At 40.8% G+C, this 21,374-nt stretch overlaps 1 protein-coding gene across 1 annotated transcript in view; it reads right to left on the bottom strand.

Moving 5' to 3' along the window:
* LTBP3 (latent transforming growth factor beta binding protein 3) overlaps nucleotides 1–21,374 on the bottom strand; it is a 211,923-nt gene that overhangs the window by 29,029 nt on the left and 161,520 nt on the right. The window contains exons 22-23 of the mRNA XM_075188765.1: nucleotides 15,488–15,661; nucleotides 9,786–9,866 (exon numbers count right to left, since the gene is read on the bottom strand). Of these exons, the coding sequence (XP_075044866.1) occupies nucleotides 9,786–9,866; nucleotides 15,488–15,661 (255 nt within the window). The remainder of the gene's footprint in view (nucleotides 1–9,785; nucleotides 9,867–15,487; nucleotides 15,662–21,374) is intronic.

The following is a 21,374-nucleotide window of genomic DNA, read 5'->3' as shown; positions in this document are numbered from 1 at the left end:
CATCAACCAAGATCACTACAATTCCATTATAATCACACTGCTGTGCAGCATGAAAAAATGTAAGTGCTCCTTGATCTACTATCTCCCTCCACCATGCCTAAGGACAGAAAGCAGCACTCCAAAGGCCTTCCTCAGTATTTTGCAAAGCAGACGACTACTGCCTCTCGCTGTGGTAGAGCAGATTCTCCACGTACCTCCGCTGACTCAGACTCTGAAGAAGATGACACGGCTCCTATCACCAGAAGGGACATCATGACCCTAATCAGAGAGATGAAAGAGCTTAAATCTTCTGTTCATTCTGAGGTACAAACTGTTCTTCACTGCGAGCAAAAATGACTTCAATTGGGGATCGTACTGATCGAGTAGATTGGAGACTGGAGACAGTCGTGACCTCCCAAATGGGGATGGAGGAAGACATCACCCGCATCAGCAATAATCTGGCATCTGTTCAGGAACGTCAAGAGGGCATGGACAGTCGTTGCCAGACGAATCAATCTGTATCAAAGGCATCCCTGAAATGGTCGAACCCCTACACCTTGACCAATACCTCAGAAAGCAGAAACACCTGCTCCCGGACAGAGCTCACAGGGCCCTAAAACCTAGGTCATCAGACCAAAAGCAGCCCAGAGATGTTATTTTATGCCTTCACTTCTTTACTGCCAAGGAGACGATTCTACAAGGCGCCAGAAAGCTGTCCACAGTTAAGTATGAAGGTCACATCCTGCAAATCTTCCAAGACCTTTTGTCAGCCACACTACCTAGGTGCTGGGAACTTGCCCCTGTAATGAAGATTCTACCAGATCGTGGAATATGCTACAGGTGGGGTTTCCCCTTTCGCCTCTTCCTCTGGCATCAAGATCGCTAGGTCTCTGTAAAATCGCTACCAGAAGTCCAGGCCATTCTCCAACGTTTTGGCCTTGCTACAGGGTCCATCCCGGCCGTCTCCCAGGCATCTGATGCAGAAGGTTCAAATACCACCTCCGGACCTCAAAGGGCACCTAGAAATGAATGGTCCACAGTGCGAGACCCTCCACCCCTCACAGGCCTTCCTCTTAATGTCTTAATTCTCAGACTCTTGTATTAATCCAAATTGACCCGCCTGGCTGCGGCCCAACTCAGTGAATCCATTACCTCAGAGGAGGTTGAACAGATCATAAAAGCACAGAAGGCCGCCAAAGCACCTGGGCCTGATGGGTTCTCGGATGCTTATTATAAGGAGTTTGTAAACCTGCAGGTCCCCCATCTCTGCACCTTCTTTAACTCTATTCTTAAGGGAACCCCTTGGCCCCAAGAATCCCTAGAAGCTAGAATTACTCTTGTCCATAAGGAAGGTAAAGATCCCTTTTGTTGTGCTAATTATCACCCGATATCCCTCCTCAATAACAATATAAAGCTCTATGCCAAAATGACCCTTAACACTTTGACCTGTCTGGAGATTTCCTATCTGGCATCCAACCCTTATATTCCTTTCCTTCTGCTAATGTTATGGTCAATGTGTCACACTATGGATGCCTTTCCGGATACAAAATCAACATTTCGAAATCTGAGGTTTTGATCCTTAATCTCCCTTCTGCGAATGTCAGAATATCACCTACAAATTCCACTTCCAGTGGCAAAAGAAAAAAATTAAGTATATTGTGATCTACATCACCACCACCTACGAGTCCCTATACCAGGAGAACTATCTGACATTCCTCCTCAAAATCCGATATCTTCTCCTGGCACTCCCTAATTATCTCCTAGCTGGACAGGATCATTGCCGCTTAAATTTCTGTTCTTCCTCAGCTCCTTTACCTATTCCAGACACTCCCCATCAGCGTCCCTCTCTCTGAATTGAATACTATGCAACGACAATTAGTTAAGTTTGTTTGGTGGGGCAGGTCTCTTAGGATCCGGGGATAGGGGATTTTCCGCCCTCAATGCTTACTACTGGATGTTCCACCTTAGTGCTGTTGTAGCCTCCTTTGCACCTCCTGCCTCCCATGCATAGGCTGATATAAAAGCCGCTTACCTCTCTCTATCAGACTTGTGTAGCATCTGGGGCCTACCTAATACCTCCCGGGCTGCCCTATATTAAGTGCTTCTTCATCTTACTGTTTGCTGCTTGGACCTGGGAGACTTTGCAAGACTCATCTCTCTGTTCCCATAACTCCTTTGTCCATCATGCCCCTGTGGCACAACCACACCTTTCATCCTTGCATTCTTGAATCCTTCTATCTGACATGTACCGTTTCAGTTATCTGATTCGCTGGGGACCTTTTGGACTGGGGGAGGCTCATAACTTCGCTCCAAGTATCCAGATCAAGGCCCGCCTTTCTATCAATACATGCAGATTATGCATTTTCTCCACTCTCTCCTGTCGGGTGACCCACTCCTCCGATCTCCCCATTTGAGACTCTCTGTCTCTCCTCCCCATTGTGGAAAGGCATGATTGGGCCCCACCCAAAAGAGGACTGCTGGGAGATCAAGTCAGATTAAGTGTAGCCTTCAGCTCCATATCCACATTAGTTAAGGATAATACGTACAAGATCTACTATAGAGGATATCTTATGCCTGATAGACTTGCTAAAATATATCTGACTGCCTCCCCTGTCTGTTGGTGAGTATGCGGTCATAGAGGTACCCTCTTACATATTTGGTGGTTGTGCCCTATCATTTCCTCCTTCTGGAACAGAGTAGCTAGCCTCCTATCCTCCTTTTTCCAGCGCCCTATCAGGAAAGACTCTTGGTCCTTCCTCCACTGCTATCCTATTCAAGATGTTGATGCCCACTCTGCGAAATTGGCTTTGCATGTGTTAGCGGCCACTAGGTGCCTTGTGGCCAAATTATGGAATCGTGCGGGGTCCCCCCGCATCTTTTCTCGAAAATCCTATATCTGTTTCATTGCTAACATGGAGAAAATCACCCTCCACTTACGAAATAAAGAAGATAGGTTTCACCAAATCTGGCCCCCCTGGCTATATCAGTAATTCCCACGTCCGCTCTCCCCCCATGGGCTGCCTCTCCAATACTCGCCACCCTTGTCATAGGCCTTTTTTAATCCTGAGTCTTTTCCTTAGTTTTTTTTCCATCTCTGAGAATCTACCGCTCCTTAGTCCACTGCAATTGATGACGCCCCCACTCCGACCCCTTACACCCCCCTCTTAATTATACTAATATTGCTACAAATAGATTTTCTTTTTCATTGTTTTATTATTAACATATATGCATAGCAATTGTGACATGTATCGTGACAGTGTTTGGTTTTTCTTCCCTTGTTATCTTTTACTTAATTGCTGTCATCCATGTTGCTTTAATAAAAATTTTGAGCTAAAAAAAAATTCAGTCAAGAACTAGTGAAGAGAAAAACTAGAAAGAAAAAAAATGACATCTTAACAAAGCTCTGGCGAAATGCGTGTCTGTGACAGCGTCCCGGCACACTGTTTGCAGAGACTCATTTGTTTAATGAAATAACTTGTACACTCAAGATTATAATGAAATGTGGATGACAAATAAATATCTAGGGAATTTTAGATAGACTAGCCCCCAAGGGATACATGTCAGGTGATTGCTGACATTCAGGCATCCCTATAGATAAATGAATGAAATAGCTACCAACACGCTAGCGTGAAACTAACAAAATATCCCCCTATCTCCTAATTAATAGTATCGATACTTTAACCATGTCTGTAATCATTAAGCAATATGCTTGATAAAACTACTTAAATCGGGGATGAATGGTAGTGATAGCATTGCCTAATGAACTACAATAAACTAACAAAGAATGTGGGATTAAGCACGCGAGCAATAAGAGAAAAACAACTAAATAGGTTCAGTTCCTTAATCCTGTGAGAGTAACATAATATAGGGACCTTGTTTAAGAATGTAAAATATTATCTAACATATTATGATTTGCACTTCTTATATTACACTAGAATGACTCACATAAATCCTATATTGGGTAGAGGGTTAAATACTGATTTTATTAAACCCCAGATTTGAATTAAATAGTCTTAGTCTGTTCAACTTTCAGAATGGGAGTTACAGTATCTTGTTCTAACAATTAGATACCAGATAAACATCTTTGAAAAGACGTACAGACATTGGAAACACATATGAGAGAATAAATGTAAGAATCTGAGCTGTAATAAACAAAACGTAATGATTTTGCAGAGCAGTAATAGAGTTATTGAAACTAATTCACTGATGATGAAGACGGCAGTAATAAGCCATATTGAATAACAGAGTAACTCAGCGCCGAATCCAAGTAAAGAATATACACTTGAATAATAAGTTTGAAACATTGAAATCCGAATAGAGGGTTTTAGTTAGTAACGAGATACTCTCAGAGATACTATGTAATCTTATAATATATTGAAGAACGGAAGTAAATTAAAACCAGAAGAGTGACTGTTTATTGTATAATTGCAATACCTTAAACACGCTGGGCCTGATTCAAGGGGTGCAAATTAGTTTATGATTTTGCAAATAATTTAAGTACTAGCTGTTTTTCATGTAGCACACAAATACTTGATAGCACTATATTTACACTGAAATTTAAAATGATCTAGGACATGTCTTATGCCCAGGGGCGCCGAGATGGGGGGTACTAATTACTGGGGTCCGGGCATTCCAGGAGGCCCAGGCCCACACTGCAGTTACAGCGGGGTTCCTGACTCGCCGCTCATTGCAGTTGGACCAGACCCCTGTTAGATTACTTTTACAAACTGTAATTTTGCGCATTGAAGGTTATTCATTTAGTCCTTTGATAATAGGTTTTTCTATAAACCTATTAAAAGGTTGCTTTTTCATATCATCAGCTATGGACCTTCTATAATTTCTGTTTGTGAACATGTCAGTACTGATTATGCTCAGAAGAGTTTTTGTCTGTGCGGTCTAAAGCCAAGTGTTATGGCTAGTGGCTATTGACATAAACTTCCAGAACTGGAGAACAGAGGTCTTCATATATAACAGCCGCCTTTTCTGTAGAGCTCACAGGTGTCACAGATTTGGGTATTTGCTTACTGGTTTTTGCACTACTCACCAAAGAGGCACGGAGTCTAACGTGTTCCTGGTCTTCACCAGGGACCCCCGCAAGGGAGTGTGGTCTTAGCTCCGGGGAGCACGCAGGTCGCGGTCCTCAGAGGGAGTAACCAGTGAAGCAGTAGATGAAAGCGATGTCGTACAGGCCGGGTCCAAACCGAGAAATCAGGAGATGCCACAGGGGAAGTCCAAAGCCGTAGTCAGGGTAGCCGGGTCGGGGTCAGAAGCACAGGAGGAAGTATCCAATCAAGCCGAGGTCAAATTCACAGGGAGCACAGAACAGGAGTAGTCAGTAACAAGCCGGGTAATACACAGGAAGCGCCGGAGAACGGTACACAGGAACGCTGGAGCTAGGATGAGACCTAATACTCTGGCACTCACCATGTGCCAGAGTGAGGCTTTTATACAGCTGTAGTCCAATCATTGGCGGTGGTGACGCTAAACACCACCGCCGGAATTACTGGGACATGTTCCGTTGTGACCACCGACCCGGAAGTACGCCCGGTTGCCTGGCAACCGGGCGCTCGGCAACAGAAGCAGACATCCGTCTCTGTGCGGCAGACATAGCACAGGGACGGCGTCTGACAACAGGTACTTGGATGCCTCCAGGTCTTAACTCTTAGCCTAGTAGAAGTTTATATGCAATACCACAGCAGGAAGGTTGGAGGTGGTAGCCAAAGCAGGAGCGGCCGGTCAGGAACAGTCCTGGGACAGGGGTCCGTAGCGAGCAGGAGAGTCAGAGACAGGCCAAGGATCAGGGCTGGCAATGAGCAAGGATATTCAGAAACAATGAAGCAACCAAAAAAAGAGTATATATAGGATGCACCAATGCTCTGGTTAATAGTAATGTTCTAGAGAAATTGTTGAAACTAATACATAAAACTTAACCTTTATTAGCTGTTGATTTCAGCGAAATATAAAAATAGATAAACCTTAAAAACAACTATGTGCTTTAAAATCTGCCCGTTGAACCATAACCATATAGTTCATAATGTCCATGGGAATACACTGAAGCAAGATTAAAGCATTTAGCTATATAATAGTTTTAGTGTGCAAAATAGGTTTCAGAAGAAGCAAATCACTAGTATTGGCTAACAATGAGCACATAAACCTGTTAGGTAAATAGATTGTGTATTGCTCTCTGCCTATCTAATACTTCATCTAGCTGTGGGTTTATCGGAGCAGATGCTACAAATGCGCATGCATAAATCTGATAAAGAAATAAATCATGTCTTGTTATCTGCCTGTCTGTTGCTCCCACTATCTTTGGATCTAATGGAGCAAATAGATTCGTAAATTCCCCTAAAGTTTAGATTGGATTAGGTTACAGCCAGCGGAACGCCAGCGAAAACAAGTGAGAGGTCAGGGCAATCAGTATTCAAGCAGGGTCCAGAAACAAGCCAAGGGTCACAACAGGAATCAGATCAAATGGAAAGAGCATCCACAAGTTACTAGCAGGTTAGCTAGTAATGCTATAACCGGCAGGAAGACTAAGCCTCCCTGCCTTAAATACTTGAATTGGCCAATCAAGAGATAGAAGCACTGAGCCAGCAAATCAGCCACAGGAGGCTGTTTAATGAATTTATGCTAACGGTGCATGCGCCGGACTGTTTCCACATGGTGGGACACGGCGCCGATTAACGCTAGGTACACACTGAAGAATTTTTTTTGACCAACGTGTTATCTACAATGATTTTACTAACTGAAGGTACTTCAGATCTGTGCTCTTCATCTGGTACTCTAGTCGTTTAGAGAATGACAGCGCAATAGCCATTCATTCCTGTCATACTGATTAAAATCGCCTTGTTACAGCTATCCACGTCCTTATTAATTTAGTTAGCTTCTGTGACTCTAAAAATAAATTTTCAGTCTCGGAACAAACAAACAAACTATTCCATCTACAGCACTCTCTACATTTAAGTCACCGGAACATGTTCATTGCCGGCATTGGCTGAAAAGACCATGACTTTGTAAACTTTATGTAGATCGTGATTGTGAGTGCATACACACTACATGATCGGAAGGTGATTGTAACGAGATTATAAAACAGTACGACCAACCAATTGAAACGACAATTGGCACTTTGGAACGATTGTCGTTCATTGTGTGACTATACACACTAACACGAGATGTGGCCGAGTGGTCGCTTATCAGGTGATTGGCCCGATAATCAGCTGAAAAACCTCCAGTGTGTACCTAGTCTAAGAGAACGAGAAGGCCAGAAGTGACGTCCCATTCGTCATGGCTGCAGCAAGGGATGTGGCCTGAAGGAGAACAGAGAGACGAGCTGCCGTGGATTGTGACTAGAGATGGGTAGGCTCGGTTCCCCGAGATCCGAACCTGCCCGAACTTTGTCTATCCGAGTACCGAGCCGAGCAGGCTCGGTACTCTCCCGCCTGTTCGGAATCTAAATCGAGACAAAACGTCATTGTGACGTCGTCGGATCTCGGGGCTCGGTTCTTTCGATACAAGTGCTTTGGGGTGTCCCATATTCCCCAATGTGAAACAATAATTTTTCTGGCTGTAAAAAGTCATATCTAGCAGCACTATCTATTGAATATTTTGCACTACAAGTGGCTTGGGGTGTCCCATATTCCCCAGTATGAACAAACAATTTTTCTGGTGCTGAAAGTCTTATCTAGCAGCAATATCTATTTAATATTTTGTACTACAAGTGTTTTGGGCTTATTAAAATGGATTCAAAACAGTCCACATATGAGCAGGATCAGCAAGCAGGTGCTGGCACCAGTCCTGATGGTAGTCTTCCCTGTACGTCATCTGGTAAAGCCTATGTAAAAGTACATAGTATTTGTAAATCAGGGAAAAAAACACACCCCCCAAAAAAAAAGTATAAGTGTACGGTGCAATCTACCCCCAAATAAGAAAGGGACTTGGGGCACTTCTATATCACGTACAGTCTTGAAAGGCTGCTGTTTTGGCAATTTCACGATAAGGGTAGGGTGTCATACACAGACTGACAACAAACTGGTTTTGTCCATTTCAATTTATATTCTACAATCTATAACGGCTGAATAGTTTTCTATTTTACTAGTAGTGGAGAGGGGGTCTGATACAAACTGAAACCAAACTGCCTTTGTCCATTTCTATTTATATTCTACAGTCTATAACGGCTGAATAGTTTTCTATTTTGCTAGTAGTGGAGCTGGGGGTCTGATGCAGACAGATACCAAACTGCCTTTGTCCATTTCTATTTAACATACAGTCTATGCAGGCTGATTTTTTTCTATTTAACTACAAGTGGAGGGTGTAATATACACCCAAAGACGATGGCTACATTGCCAATAGTCAAAGATGGAGGGGAAGACAACCAGATTTTGTCTGTATAATTTGCAGGCAAGTGTTAGAATTAAGGACGGCCTACCAGGGATTAAACTGTTTTTTTCATAATTTATTAGCTTTAGAATTACCCTCACTTATCCAAGAAACTTGTGGAGCACTAAATTAGGTTATTTTAGACCAAAAAAAGGTATTTTTTACAAAAATAGAAAACAAAACTAAACAAAACCAAAACACGAAGTTAATCCGTCATTAGAGATTAGAGATGGTCAGTGACCATCTCTAATTGTGACACCAAGATACGAGATATGATAAAATCCAATTCTTTACGAAAGTCTGATAAGATTTAGGCACACATTTGCTTCAGACTATATACTGGCGGGTGTTCAGTGAATTCAGTTCCTAATCAGAGTGACACTGTGACTATTTGATAGAGGATCTATAATAACTTAAATTTTGTTTAAGTTCTATTCAGAACATTTTGAAGTCTTGTAATTAGTTTTGTGAAAAATTCAGCAAACCTTACTGTGCAGTTTTTTTTATACCATTAATATGTGTTTTTTATTACATTTTATTAATAATCATTGTGTTGGTATCCTATTATATAAAATCTGGCCAATTTCAGTGCTGTTTCTGTGCTTTATACTAATTCTTGACTGCATTTTAATATTTCCCCATTCATCAAATTTATGAAACAAGAGTTGGACAATTATTTTAATTAATGAAATAAAATATTTTGGATTTTAAAACATTAGTGAAAGTCAGTGAGTGTCCCTAATTATAAGAGACTTTCTGTATCTCTTCAACATCTAATTATGTCTAATCTATCTATTTATGTATCTAAACTCCCAGGTGAGACCTTGGGCTAGATTTACTAAGCTGCGGGTTTGAAAAAGTGGGGATGCTGCTTATAGCAACCAATCAGATTCTAGTTATCATTTTGTAGAATGTACTAAATAAATGAAAGCTAGAATCTTATTGGTTGCTATAGGCAACATCCCACTTATTCAAACACAGAGCTTAGTAAATCTAGCCCCTTGTCTCCTCACCTTTATCAATTGAATAGGAGTCTAAACCATGTTTGAGGAGTGGAGAAAATAGTAAAGTGTGCACGTGGTCTGTCCCTTCACTATTGGGAAATCTGTGAACCACAGCTTTCCAGCAGTCACCTAGGCATCCGGAGCTCACTTCTGTATTAGCTCCTCTACCCTTATATCAACTTAATTCATCTTACACATCAACACAGTGATCTATTCTTTTATTTAAGTTCTATTGCTTCAGTCTACCATACTCTAGTAACTCACATATATGGCTAATACCTTGAATTGTGCATGTTTTTTGCTACTTTATATGAACTGTATTCGTTTACTGCATGAATCCATTGTTAAAAACATCAAAATAGAAAATACATGTACAAATATAAAGAAAAATGGCAAGTATTGTAGCACAGCAAAATCTTAAATTACCTCTACGGGACTTCTTTACATGATGAGAACTGAACTCCCAGAATGAATTAGCCCCACTGTGAGAGGCTGAGCATGTCAGAGCTGGGGAGAAAGAACAGGACAAAGCACAACATAATTTAGTTAAGAATGTTTTAAAATCATTTATTCAGGATGACCAGAATCAAAATCACCTTAACACACAAAGAAAACATAAGTCATAGATTAGTTTACATGTGCATACTGTGAAAGATATCTTTACCATTCTCAGTCTACATCTGTAATCATAAAAAATATCAATATCTTTCCCGTGTCCGTTTTAGGACATACTGTACCTACATAATATCTGCTTTAATACTCTTTTCTCCATATCCATGATTATAAATCAATGAACTTAATTGATACAATGTGCCTCACTGCAGTTAGTGGTGTCTCACCACTAGAAACCAATAGAGTAGCTTTTCCATGTTTTGACCAAACAGTGTGAAACCGCTCTGTATTGATTAGAAGAAGCTGACAAACAGTGGCTCCACAATAAGCAGGTCATTGTCGTTCAACATAGTTTTTATTTTTTCCCAAAGATTTGCCATGCTGGAAGAAATAAGAGGATCCCTAAGGATTAAGGTGGATGTCAGAGCATGTCCTTTGGAATCCATGCATATGCTGGCACCGGTAGTGCACTAGAGAAACTACGGATTTAACTATTTCAACATTATTATCCCACACCCACGTGGTCCTAAAGATTTAAGCATGGGACTATTATATTAGACAGCCCACTCACCTTAAGGAATCCAGCTAATCAGGCTATGGCTGACTGACATGGGCATCCCATGCTGTGGGTTTCCCTATTATGGTATCACCAGTCCAGCCTATCATAGCCTAGTGCTGGTAGATACCAGCTAGTTCTGGCAACACCTTCGGTGGGTAGGTTGGTGGTGGGAGGGACATTTTTAATATTTTATATTGTAGCAAAGAGGACTATTTGCCACACCTCTCCTGCATAGGGACAGGTAAGCTCCTGGGAAGCCTGCAAGGGATAGTTGTATACAGGGTTAAAAACCTTACACAGTCAAACTCCTTGCCTGCACACACACAGGTAATCTAATGGGGTAATTAGTACAAAGGGAGGAGGCTTGTGCATATAAACCAGAAATGTACTTGTGACTGATACAAAACAAGTTGAACAGTCTTTAGAGCAGGGGTGTCCAACCTTTTAGCTTCCCTGGGCCACATTGGAAGACGACGAGTTGGTTTAGGCCGCACATAAGATACACTAACAATAACGATAGCTGATCATCCAAAAAACCATAGAAAACATAGTCAACATATATATATGAGTAAAAAAGTGATATATATATATATATATATATATTATATATATATATATATATATATATATATATATCACTTTTTTTTTCAAATCCCCCTATACTTACCTTTCAATAGCCCTGTTCAAAAAATCCTCTCTAGTTATTATACTATAATCACTTTTTGTATTGTTTCGATGCAATATCAATAAAGTGTATTTAAGCCAGGCATTGTATATCAGGGTGCCCTGACCAGGCCTGACATATACATCATTGTGACCCCAAATTGTGACCTGTTTTGCTAATTACACCACTATGGTAGTTAAGGGATAACAACTTATAATGGGCCAAAGAGAATAATATATTATGCCCCATTAGTATTACAAGTAGAAGTATGTAGCAGGGAGATAAGGTCCATGATGCTCCAGGACCAGGTGACTTTTATTCACTGGTCAGCGTCCCTTGAAATAATAAAAAAAAATCCCCCTTAACTTACCTTTTAATCGGCTTGTTCTCATGTCCTCTTCTCTTCTTTTATCCAATTCTGTGCTGCTGATTGTTCTTCTCGCGCGGGTGACTCCTCTGTGCTGCGCTCCGCAATGGATGTTGGGCGTGACATCACGCCCGACATACACTGCGAGCACCGCACGGAGGAGGAGACAAGGGAGGGAGCCGGAGTACCAGCTGACGTGACCACGTGACCGCAAGGTAAGTATTTTCTTTTCTTTTTTTTGCAGGATTTTTTTTTCCATTAACAGTGCTGCCCCCTTGGCACAACCAAAACTCCTTCTGGGTCACATTTACAGGCGTGCTGGGTCGCGGGTTGGACAACCCTTCTTTAGAGATCCGGAATGTGTTAGACTAGCATTAGGGTCACAAAGACTTGTAGGCAATGTGATGCTATTTACTGGTGTCATCCTAACAGGAGTTTGCTGTTTATTGTGATTTGAACAATAAAGCACCATTGATTTGAAGCAAGAAGCTTTTGGTGTTTGATGTCTGCAGGCTCTCAGTGTCACAAGGTGTCAGAAGTTTTACACTATGGGCCTGATATATATATATATATATCTACTATATAAATGCCTAGTGGCGTGTGTGGGAAAAAAAAACCAAGCTGCAGCGCCACCTGCTGGGCAGAGTTATACACTGACCTATATATTTCTTGAAGGAGAAGTGACAGTTGGGAGTGGTTGGTGGTTGCCGGGGGTGACAGTTGGGAGTTTTTAACACCTTAAGTAGCTTGATGAAGGATGTGGCGATGAAGATGAAGGATGAGGTGATGGAGAAAAATGATGAGGTGGTGAGATGTGGACAAAACCACGTTAAAAAAGGGCGCTTGCGTCGGGAAGTAACGCTCTTCCCCTGAGGAGGCCTGGCCTAGGCCCAAATGCATGACAAGAACCTTTTTAACACCTTAGTAGCTTGATTTGACTAGAATGCATGAGTATTATGCACGGGTTAACTTGTATATATATATATATATATATATATATATATATATATATATATATATATATATTTAAATCTACATTTAAAACTTTATGAAGATGATAATGATGACCTATGAGCGTATGATGATAGGGTTATTAGGTTATCATCATACTTTACGCATAAACATACATTTATGCTGACCCAGAATATAGGCGTAAATACACTATTTTTGCATTCAACCTTTTTTAGCATACATTATACCCATATTGTAACTCACTCTAAATTAGACACTTATTATCTTATTTTTGGTTATTTATATGTATTAGCATCATTCAGTCCTATATTCATATAGCATGCCTGTATAACGGTATGATTTTTGAGCCATTCAAAGAACATCCTATATTGCTAAAGGAAACTATAGCTGCCAAGATTTTCTCCTTGTAGTCACTTGGCCTAATAGTAAACATATTTCTGACAGTTTACACTGAATATAGCTTCTAGTGGACATTTCCACAACACTGCTAATATCCTTATATTTTACAGATCAAAAAATTAACTTCACTATTACATGATGGTGCCATTAATATAATTTCAATTAGATTAACAGGTCACTAAAGGCTAGATTTACTAAGCTGCGGGTTTGAAAAAGTGGGGATGTTGCCTATAGCAACCAATCAGATTCTAGCTGTCATTTTGTAGAAGGTACTAAACAAATGAAAGCTAGAATCTGATTGGTTGCCATAGGCAACATCCCCACTTTTTTAAACCCGCAGCTTAGTAAATCTAGCCCTAAATGTATGTCAGTGACTCCAGTAGTCATATAACCCACAAAGCTGCATTTTACTGTGTCATTTCACCCATTATATTGACCATACTTGCCAACTCTCCCGGAATGCCTGGGAGACTCCTGAAATTCGGGTAGGTAAAATATCCTGCAGTGAATCGGGTAATTTTGGCCCCGCCAAAATGACACGAATTACCGCTATCCGCCCCTGCCGCCCTCCAACCACGCCCCCACATGCCCCCCTGCCTGGGATCTCCCGAAATTAACTTACCAAAGGTTGGCAAGTATGATATTGACTAGGAACTGCAATCAAAGGTGTGTCATATAAGGGTTTTCAGGTATCTTGTGGAACTTTTCTGGACAAGAAGTGCCTGATCCATTAAAGGACATAAATGTTGATACATGCTGTATTTTGCATTAAATCCCTCTGCACACGCCCATAACCGAGGTCAGGGCCGGACTGGCCATCGGGCTCTTCTGGCAAATGCCAGAAGGGCCAATGGCTAGTTGGGCCGATTCAGCGAGGCAGGATGCCCGCCCGTGCAGCGCAGTGAGCTGTGCTGCTCGGCGGACAGTTTCAATGTGCTGTGCGGCTATTCAATCACATGGGACGGCACCTGTCACGTGGTGCGCGTCCCATGTGATTACTGCCCGCACAGCACATTGAAATTGTCCGCCGAGCAGCGAGGTGACAAATGTAAGTGTGTCTCTCTCACAGGGGCGGGCTGTGTGTTACTAGGGGCTGTCTGTCTGTCACTGGGGGAGGGCTGTGTGTTACTAGGGGCTGTCTGTCTGTCACTGGGGGAGGGCTGTGTGTTACTAGGGGCTGTCTGTCTGTCACTGGGGGGGCTCCCAATGAAAATGTAAAACATTTTACAGTAATGTATAGCACTAGCCTAGAACTTGTACTTTGGCCATCACTGGCCACTTGTACTTTGGCCAACACATCATATTAAAGCCTCAAACGTTTAATGGGAGTTTCAAAATTTGAAACCTAATTAACCTACGGGTTAGTTAAAGCTGCTGTGCATAGTAAACGAAACCAACATGTTATTTCCTATGTGTATATTGTTACATTTGGAAATTTAGGCATTTTCAAACATTGTCTAAATACTAAGACATATTAATATTTTCTCATTACTACATAGTGGCAGAAGGAGAATTGTCAATACAGATCCAATATTTTTGATGGTTTATGACAGTGATGGGCAAACTACGGCCCGTGGGCCAGACGGCCCACTTAGAGGGTCTATCCGGCCCGCCAATATTTTAAAAAATTTCATTAAAATATGCATAAAATTATTAGGGCCGACCCTGTGTGTCAGAACCTTCATTTTTATGCCTTCCCAGCTATTTCCTCCATTACACTTCATCCTCCTTCCTAAAAGGACACTTCGTATGTCAATCACTCAAACACCTGCCCGCCCCCTAATGGCTGAAAGTCATGTGAGAAGAGATGGGCTGGGCCATATACTAAGGTGGATTTCGATTGGCTGCTGTGTTGTTAGTTAGTGGCTAACCAGAAAGATGGATCTGCAACAACCTGCTGAAATAAGTGCTGTGTCTGTACGATCACTGCACTTGTAGAGGTAACACTGCTATATAACACCCTCCCGTCCCATTCATAAAATTTGTATTATATATTTCGATATTTGAGTTTTTTAATAAATTATATTGGCCCGCCTAAAGTTTTTCTTTTTTATTTGGCCCGCTCCTGAAAAACTTTGCCCATCACTGGTTTATGACATACTTGCCAACTCTCCCGGAATGTCCGGGAGACTCCCAAAATTCGGGTAGGTCTCCCGGTCTCCCAGGAGATCAGGCAAATATCCTGCATACGACAGCTGCTCCTCAAAAAATGACGCAAATCGCGTCATTTTGGCCCCGCCCACCGAGACAAAAATCAGCATTTTGCCCCGCCCCTCCCGCCCACCAACCACGCCCCCCTGCCTGGGATCTCCCGGAAGTACCTTGCCAAAGGTGGAAAGTAAGGTTTATGAATGCCTAGTTGTTTCTTATTGTCATTAACTATAAAGCATGATTAGTTGTGTATGCACCCAGCTACAGCAAACTTTGATGTCTTTATGAGCTAAAGGGAGTTGCAAGTCACAAACCCAGTGCTAAGCAAGTAAAAAAACTCAGTGCTAAGATTGCGTGTCAAATTATTAGCATTGATTCAGAAAAGTTACTTTTATTTTTCTTACCATGTCTGGGTGGGCAGGAGAGACACCTAAGACCCCAACCATGACCCTGTCTACAGCAACAATCAGTCAGTGACAACTGGGGGCCATTCATTGGATGAGAGCAAATTCCATCTGTACCCCGCATCCTCCAGCAGATATCGAGTGCCTCAGGACGATCACGATGATCAGGACGATCTGTATTGGGAAAGTAATTTAATTTGAGTCATGGATCCTTTATAATTATTTACCATGCTGAAAGATTCCCTTGATTTATTGTTAAGAATAAATGTTATCAAAATGAATCTGAAGCTCTGAATGTTTCACTTCCTCCTAATTTGTTTACATTGTTCCAAAGAAAACATCTTCCAGGTAGTGCTCATAATACTAGGGTTAAGTAACCTTTTCAATTTAAAATATTTTAAAATGTTGTTATAACATTTAAGATTTTTGCGCAGTAACCTTCCCAAACTTAGAATCAGATGGGCCCACCAGAAAAATCCTCTGTGGGTCCCATTTTCTGAAGGCCATGGATATGTGGTGGAGTCCAGATCATGCACAGTAGTTGCAGTTGCCACCCAACTCTATACCCCTGTCCTGTTATGAGGGGCATGTGGGGGTCATGTGAGGAAGCATGAATGGCCTGTGATTGGCATGTGGGGTTGTCTGAGTGGCATTTGAGGAGGTCTGAGTGGCAAGTGAGAGGCATGGGGTGAAGTCTTTGTGCATCTGAGGAGGTAAGAGTGGCATGTATGGGAGTTTCATACTACACATGGAATCTGAGGGCTTGTGTGGGTCTGAGGGAATGTGGGAGCATTTGTAACAAGTGGGGTTCTGAGGTCATGTGTGGCCATTTTGAAGCAAGTGGTAGGTCTGGATGGTCTTTGGTGTAATTATGAAGCAAGTGAGGGCCATGTGGGTGCATTTTGGGATGACAGATGTAGGGATGCTGAGTTTCTTATGGGGCTGTTTGGCCGTCTTTCATATTTTCATTATGCGGTGAGTGCTTCTGCATACTGAAGCAAGTGCGCATCGTCTCTATGTTTGTTTTGTTGCCAAGGATGATTTTGGTGGTTTCAAGCTGCAAGATAAGAAGATTTATTTACAACACATTTGGAATATTGTTTTAGCTTTTTTTTTTGGATAACTGCAGGACCTTTGGAATTAGTTTTGGGGTTTAAAGCTTACAAAAATTGGATCCATTAAAGCTTAAAAGAATTTGGTTCATTAATGCTTACAAGATTTGGATTGTTTACAGATGAAGAACACAGATGTTGGTAAGTATTATTGGGGTTTTTATTTGTAAATAAGTTTTATGGTACACGCGGGCACTTGTGATTCCCCAATAATGTCTTCATAAGATTTAACCCTTTTACTATCCCACACCCACTACTTAGGGGTGTTGAAAGAGCCCTTGTACCTTCAGCATATTTTTGCAGACCCCATCTCCCTAGGGAGCCTAAGGCTTGTTGGCATCATGGCAGGGGGACCAAACGCTACTATAGTGCCACCAGCCTAGCTGGCACAGCCTAGTGCCGGTTCTAGTAATATTGGGGGGTCCCTATGCTTTTTGTTCCCAATTTTGCTAGTACAGCACTAGGGTTAATCCGATTGTGGAGCAGGTAGGGGGGGAGGGGCTACGCTTGGTCTTTTTAACCCTTCATGTGCTGCAGTTGTATTAAATCTAGAGAACTATTTGCAGCATTTCCATCACCTCCATCTACGACTGGAATATAGATATTTTTGGTTCCATGTTGATTTTATGATTATGGTAGCACTGCTTTCTATATACTTTAGCATGGTACTGAGATCAAGCTGCTAGATAGAGCCCTGTGTCAGAGCTAATACATATTTGTTCTTATTTGTAATATTTGTAACTTGTTGTTATTAATTTATGGTTGAATATTATATATTTCAAAAATAGTTTGATCCCTAAATGCGGTATTTTGAAGTTTATACATTTTTTAGCGCTGTTCCCTTCCTTGTTTTTGGTGACTCGCCATCACTGGCCTAAATGCTGCCTGCCATAAGTGATTCTCTGAAGGGATGTGGAAAAATAGTTTGTTGCAAAGCAAGAAACTATTTCACACTCCCCTGGTGGGTCCTTTATGCCCCAGTCCTATACTGCCTACGCCAATTTGAGTGGAGCTCACTTAAAACTTGCCTATAAATGCAATGCTGTAGTTAATAATCTAATGTACTGATTGACAAAGGTTGATATAGTCTCGCCCACTTCATCTCATCTCCAGAAGTCATCTAGCTTTGAATTTTCTTGGTCTAAATGTCCAGAGTGGTCTTGTAAAAAACTTGTCCCCAACATGTTTTAGAAGCTGGTTTAGTGAATGAATATGTTACTGATAGAAAAGTAAGTGATATATAAGAAATACAAATTAATAATATATACATTAATTGATACATAAATTAAGTGATTTAATTATGTAACACCAGTTTACCTGGCTCCTCTGGGAAGTGGTGTTTGTAAATGATCTGAAGTATAGTGTCTCTCACTTCTTTATATCAAAAAGTGCCTCCACCCAAATCTTGACACATGGTTCTGCTTTTGTGGAATGTCCTGGACTATGAACGAATAGCAAGGGGAGACTTGGGATACCCCATAACCCCCTCTCTTACTGTGACCAAAATGAGACAAATATCCCATACAATTCTGGTGCAGAAGCCCCTGCAGCAAAAACATATTTTAATACCAATTCAACACTCCTTCAGTGTTCTAAGATCTTATCAATGATGCTCACCGGGATTTCTTGGGACATTTCATTGTAGTTTATCTTGATGATATCCTGATTTATTCCTGAAATCTCAAGCCCATATATATCAAGTCATTGAACACCTAAGACTTGACAAGTTGTTTTCCAAAAGATAGAAGAGTGACTTTGAAGTGTCTCAGGTCTCCCTTTTGGGCTACATCATATCTGCTGAAGGCTTCTCTATATGGATGCCCTCAAGGTCTAAACCATATTGGATTGGGCAGTGCCTGTTAATTTCATGGCTATCCAAAGATTCCTGGGGTTCACTAACTACTATAGAAGATTTGTACCGTCATTTTCTTTAATAATCCCAAAGACAACACTCAAAAAGAACGGCACAGATAAGTCCTCTTGGTACCCTCGGGCCTTGCAAGCTTTTGAATCCTTAGAGAAAGTTTTTACTACTACACCAGTTTTGCGTCACATTGATCTATGACTGCCGTTCTTTGTTGAGGTAGACGCTTCAGATGTGGGACCTGGAGCAATTCTCTTGCAAACAGATCCAGAGACTCAGAAACTTGTACATTCTTCCCTAAAAAAATTTAATCTGCTGAGCATAAGACAAAGCATATGACAAAAGCAACAGAGACGTTTTAGCAGTAAAATGGGCTCTAGAAGAATGGTGGCACTGGTTGCAGGGTGACCATTCTCAACCTAGAATACATCAGTTCTACTAAGAGACTCAGACAAGCTTGATGGGCCCTCTTCTTTACCACATTTAAATTTGTGATTACAAACCAACCAGGGACTAAAAATATCAAAGCTGATGCAGTCTCTAGGAACTTCCTGCCTTCTGATGACAGTGTTCCTGATAACAATCCAATACTTCCATCCCCAATAATTCTAGCTACCCTGACTCCTAAACTGTCTGAGACTTGAGACAGAAAAATAACATGTTCCATCCGAAACTCCTGAGAAACTCTTGCAAAAACACATTTGCAACTTTGCAAGCTCCTGTGAGGTATGCTCTTGGTACTTGAAATTCTCTATGGTCTGCTGAATCCATTACCTAAACCTCCATGGTCACACATTTCCATGGATTTTGTTGGTGAGCTTCCAGTTTCCCAAGGCTTTATTCTTATTTGGGTAGTCATTAATAGATTTAGCAAGATGGCTCACTTTGTAACTCTGTCTCATTTTCCCACTACTGAAAAGTTAGCCATATTATTTGTCCAGCATATCCTGAGGCTCCAAGGCTGAGAATATGGTGTCTGACAAGGGCATACAATTTAGAGCTAATTTTTGGAAAGCATTTTGCAAACTGCTTGGGATAGATCTCAATTTTTCATCTCCATATCAGCCACAAACGAATGGGGATATTGAGAGTATTGATCACACCATGGAACAATATTTGAGATGCTATACCTCTCTTACAGGATGATTGAAACATCTACCATTAACTGAATTTGCTTATGACAACTATCCACATTTTGCCTCTGGACAATCCCCTTTCTACTGCATTTAAATGTTTTCACCTAAGGCCAATTCTTTTTCTATTCCTGATCATTCATACCCTTATGAAATCTGTGATGCTGCCAGAACTCTTAAATTGACATGGAGGAGAGTTCATAAGGCCTTGTCCAAAGGAGCTGTCCATGGCCAAAAATGTTTTTTACACATCACAGACCATTTAAATTCTGCATTGTAGAATTTGTTTGGCTTTCAACAAAAACTGTTAAGTTTTCGAAGACTGTGTTATTTAATTGCTTTGCCTCAAATACTTTTGTATTCCTGCATTGCCACAAAGGCTGTTATATTTCTGCATTGCCTCAGAAACAGAAGCTTTATTTTTTTAATCACTATATTTCATTACGTAATTTCCATTCATACCCTCTTGACACTAATAGTTATTTATGTAATATTATTATTATTATTATTATTATTATTATTATAACCTTATAAAAATATTACTAGCAGGCATTTCCTTGGTAAAGGTGCCATTGCAGGGACCGAAACGATTGTTGAAACACTGGTCTTCCTTTTCCTGTTTGCAAAAAAGTGGCTTTTTTGTGGAAATGAATCTGCATTTGACTGCCTGCTGGTATTTTGTCACTCAGGATATATTTATTTATTTAGAAAAAGATTTTCTATAATTTAGAGCATTGTGCATGTGCAACACAGTGACATAATGGTTAGCATTGCTGACTCACACCACTGAGGCTATGAATTTCATTCTGACAATAGCACTAACTGTTGAGTTTTTATGTTCTCCCTGAGTTTGCATGGGTTTCCTCCAGGTGCTTTGGTTTCCTCCCACAGTCCAAAAAACTGGTTAGGTTAACTAGCTTCAAACAATATATAGAGCTGGCTAATATGGTGGCACTCAGTATAAAAAAAAACTTTCATTAAGGAAAGGAAAGCAAAGCAAAAAGGGATCAACTTTTCACCCTGGCAAAACCATGTTGCATTGGAGGAGGAGCTAAATTTAAAATGTGGGGACAGATTTATAGGACATGTCCTCGATTAACTTTAAATTTCAATGCAAAAATAAAGTTATCACGTATTTGTGTGCTACATGAAAAAGCAGCAAGAATTTTCCTTATGTGAAACTAAACTAATTTGCACCCTTTGCATTGAAACATTGTTTGTCCAGTGGCAAATTTACACATTTTTTGCTTTCATTTCCTTAATGAATCAGGCCCAATATGTTAGTTTTGCATTCCTCAATGAATCTGTCCCATTGTCATAGAGCAGTAAGCTTATCAAATTATAAATATCTCGAATAGTTGAAATGTTCAGTTAAAGGACATTAGCTAAATTCTCAGGTATGTGGTGTCCAAAAAAGTATAGCATGTGTAAAAAAATTGCTTTGGGTATCACCTTATGTCCTTATATAAATTCTAACAGTAACAGGAAAAATTATGTTTAATTTAAAGGGAGATTGTGGGTGCAACCTCATATTCCCCAACAGTATAATGTCTGTTTATATTATCATAGGCAGCATGCAAGATGAAAATCATTGTTAAGACCCTGTGTGGCCAAATCATAAAGTCAATGGGCCAGATTCATTAAGGAGTGTAAATGGCACTACCTTGTGTATTACAATTAAAAATTGTACTATTGTACAATAGTAGAATTACCAGAACCAGACCTTACTCCAAAGAACACAGAAACATCCAATTCATCTTAAAGTGCAAAGGACCCTT

This window comes from Mixophyes fleayi, chromosome 10 (assembly GCF_038048845.1).
Source record: "Mixophyes fleayi isolate aMixFle1 chromosome 10, aMixFle1.hap1, whole genome shotgun sequence".
Lineage (NCBI taxonomy): Eukaryota > Metazoa > Chordata > Amphibia > Anura > Limnodynastidae > Mixophyes > Mixophyes fleayi.
The sequence above is the reverse complement of the archived record's forward strand: the minus strand, read 5'-3'. Positions and strand labels throughout refer to the sequence as shown.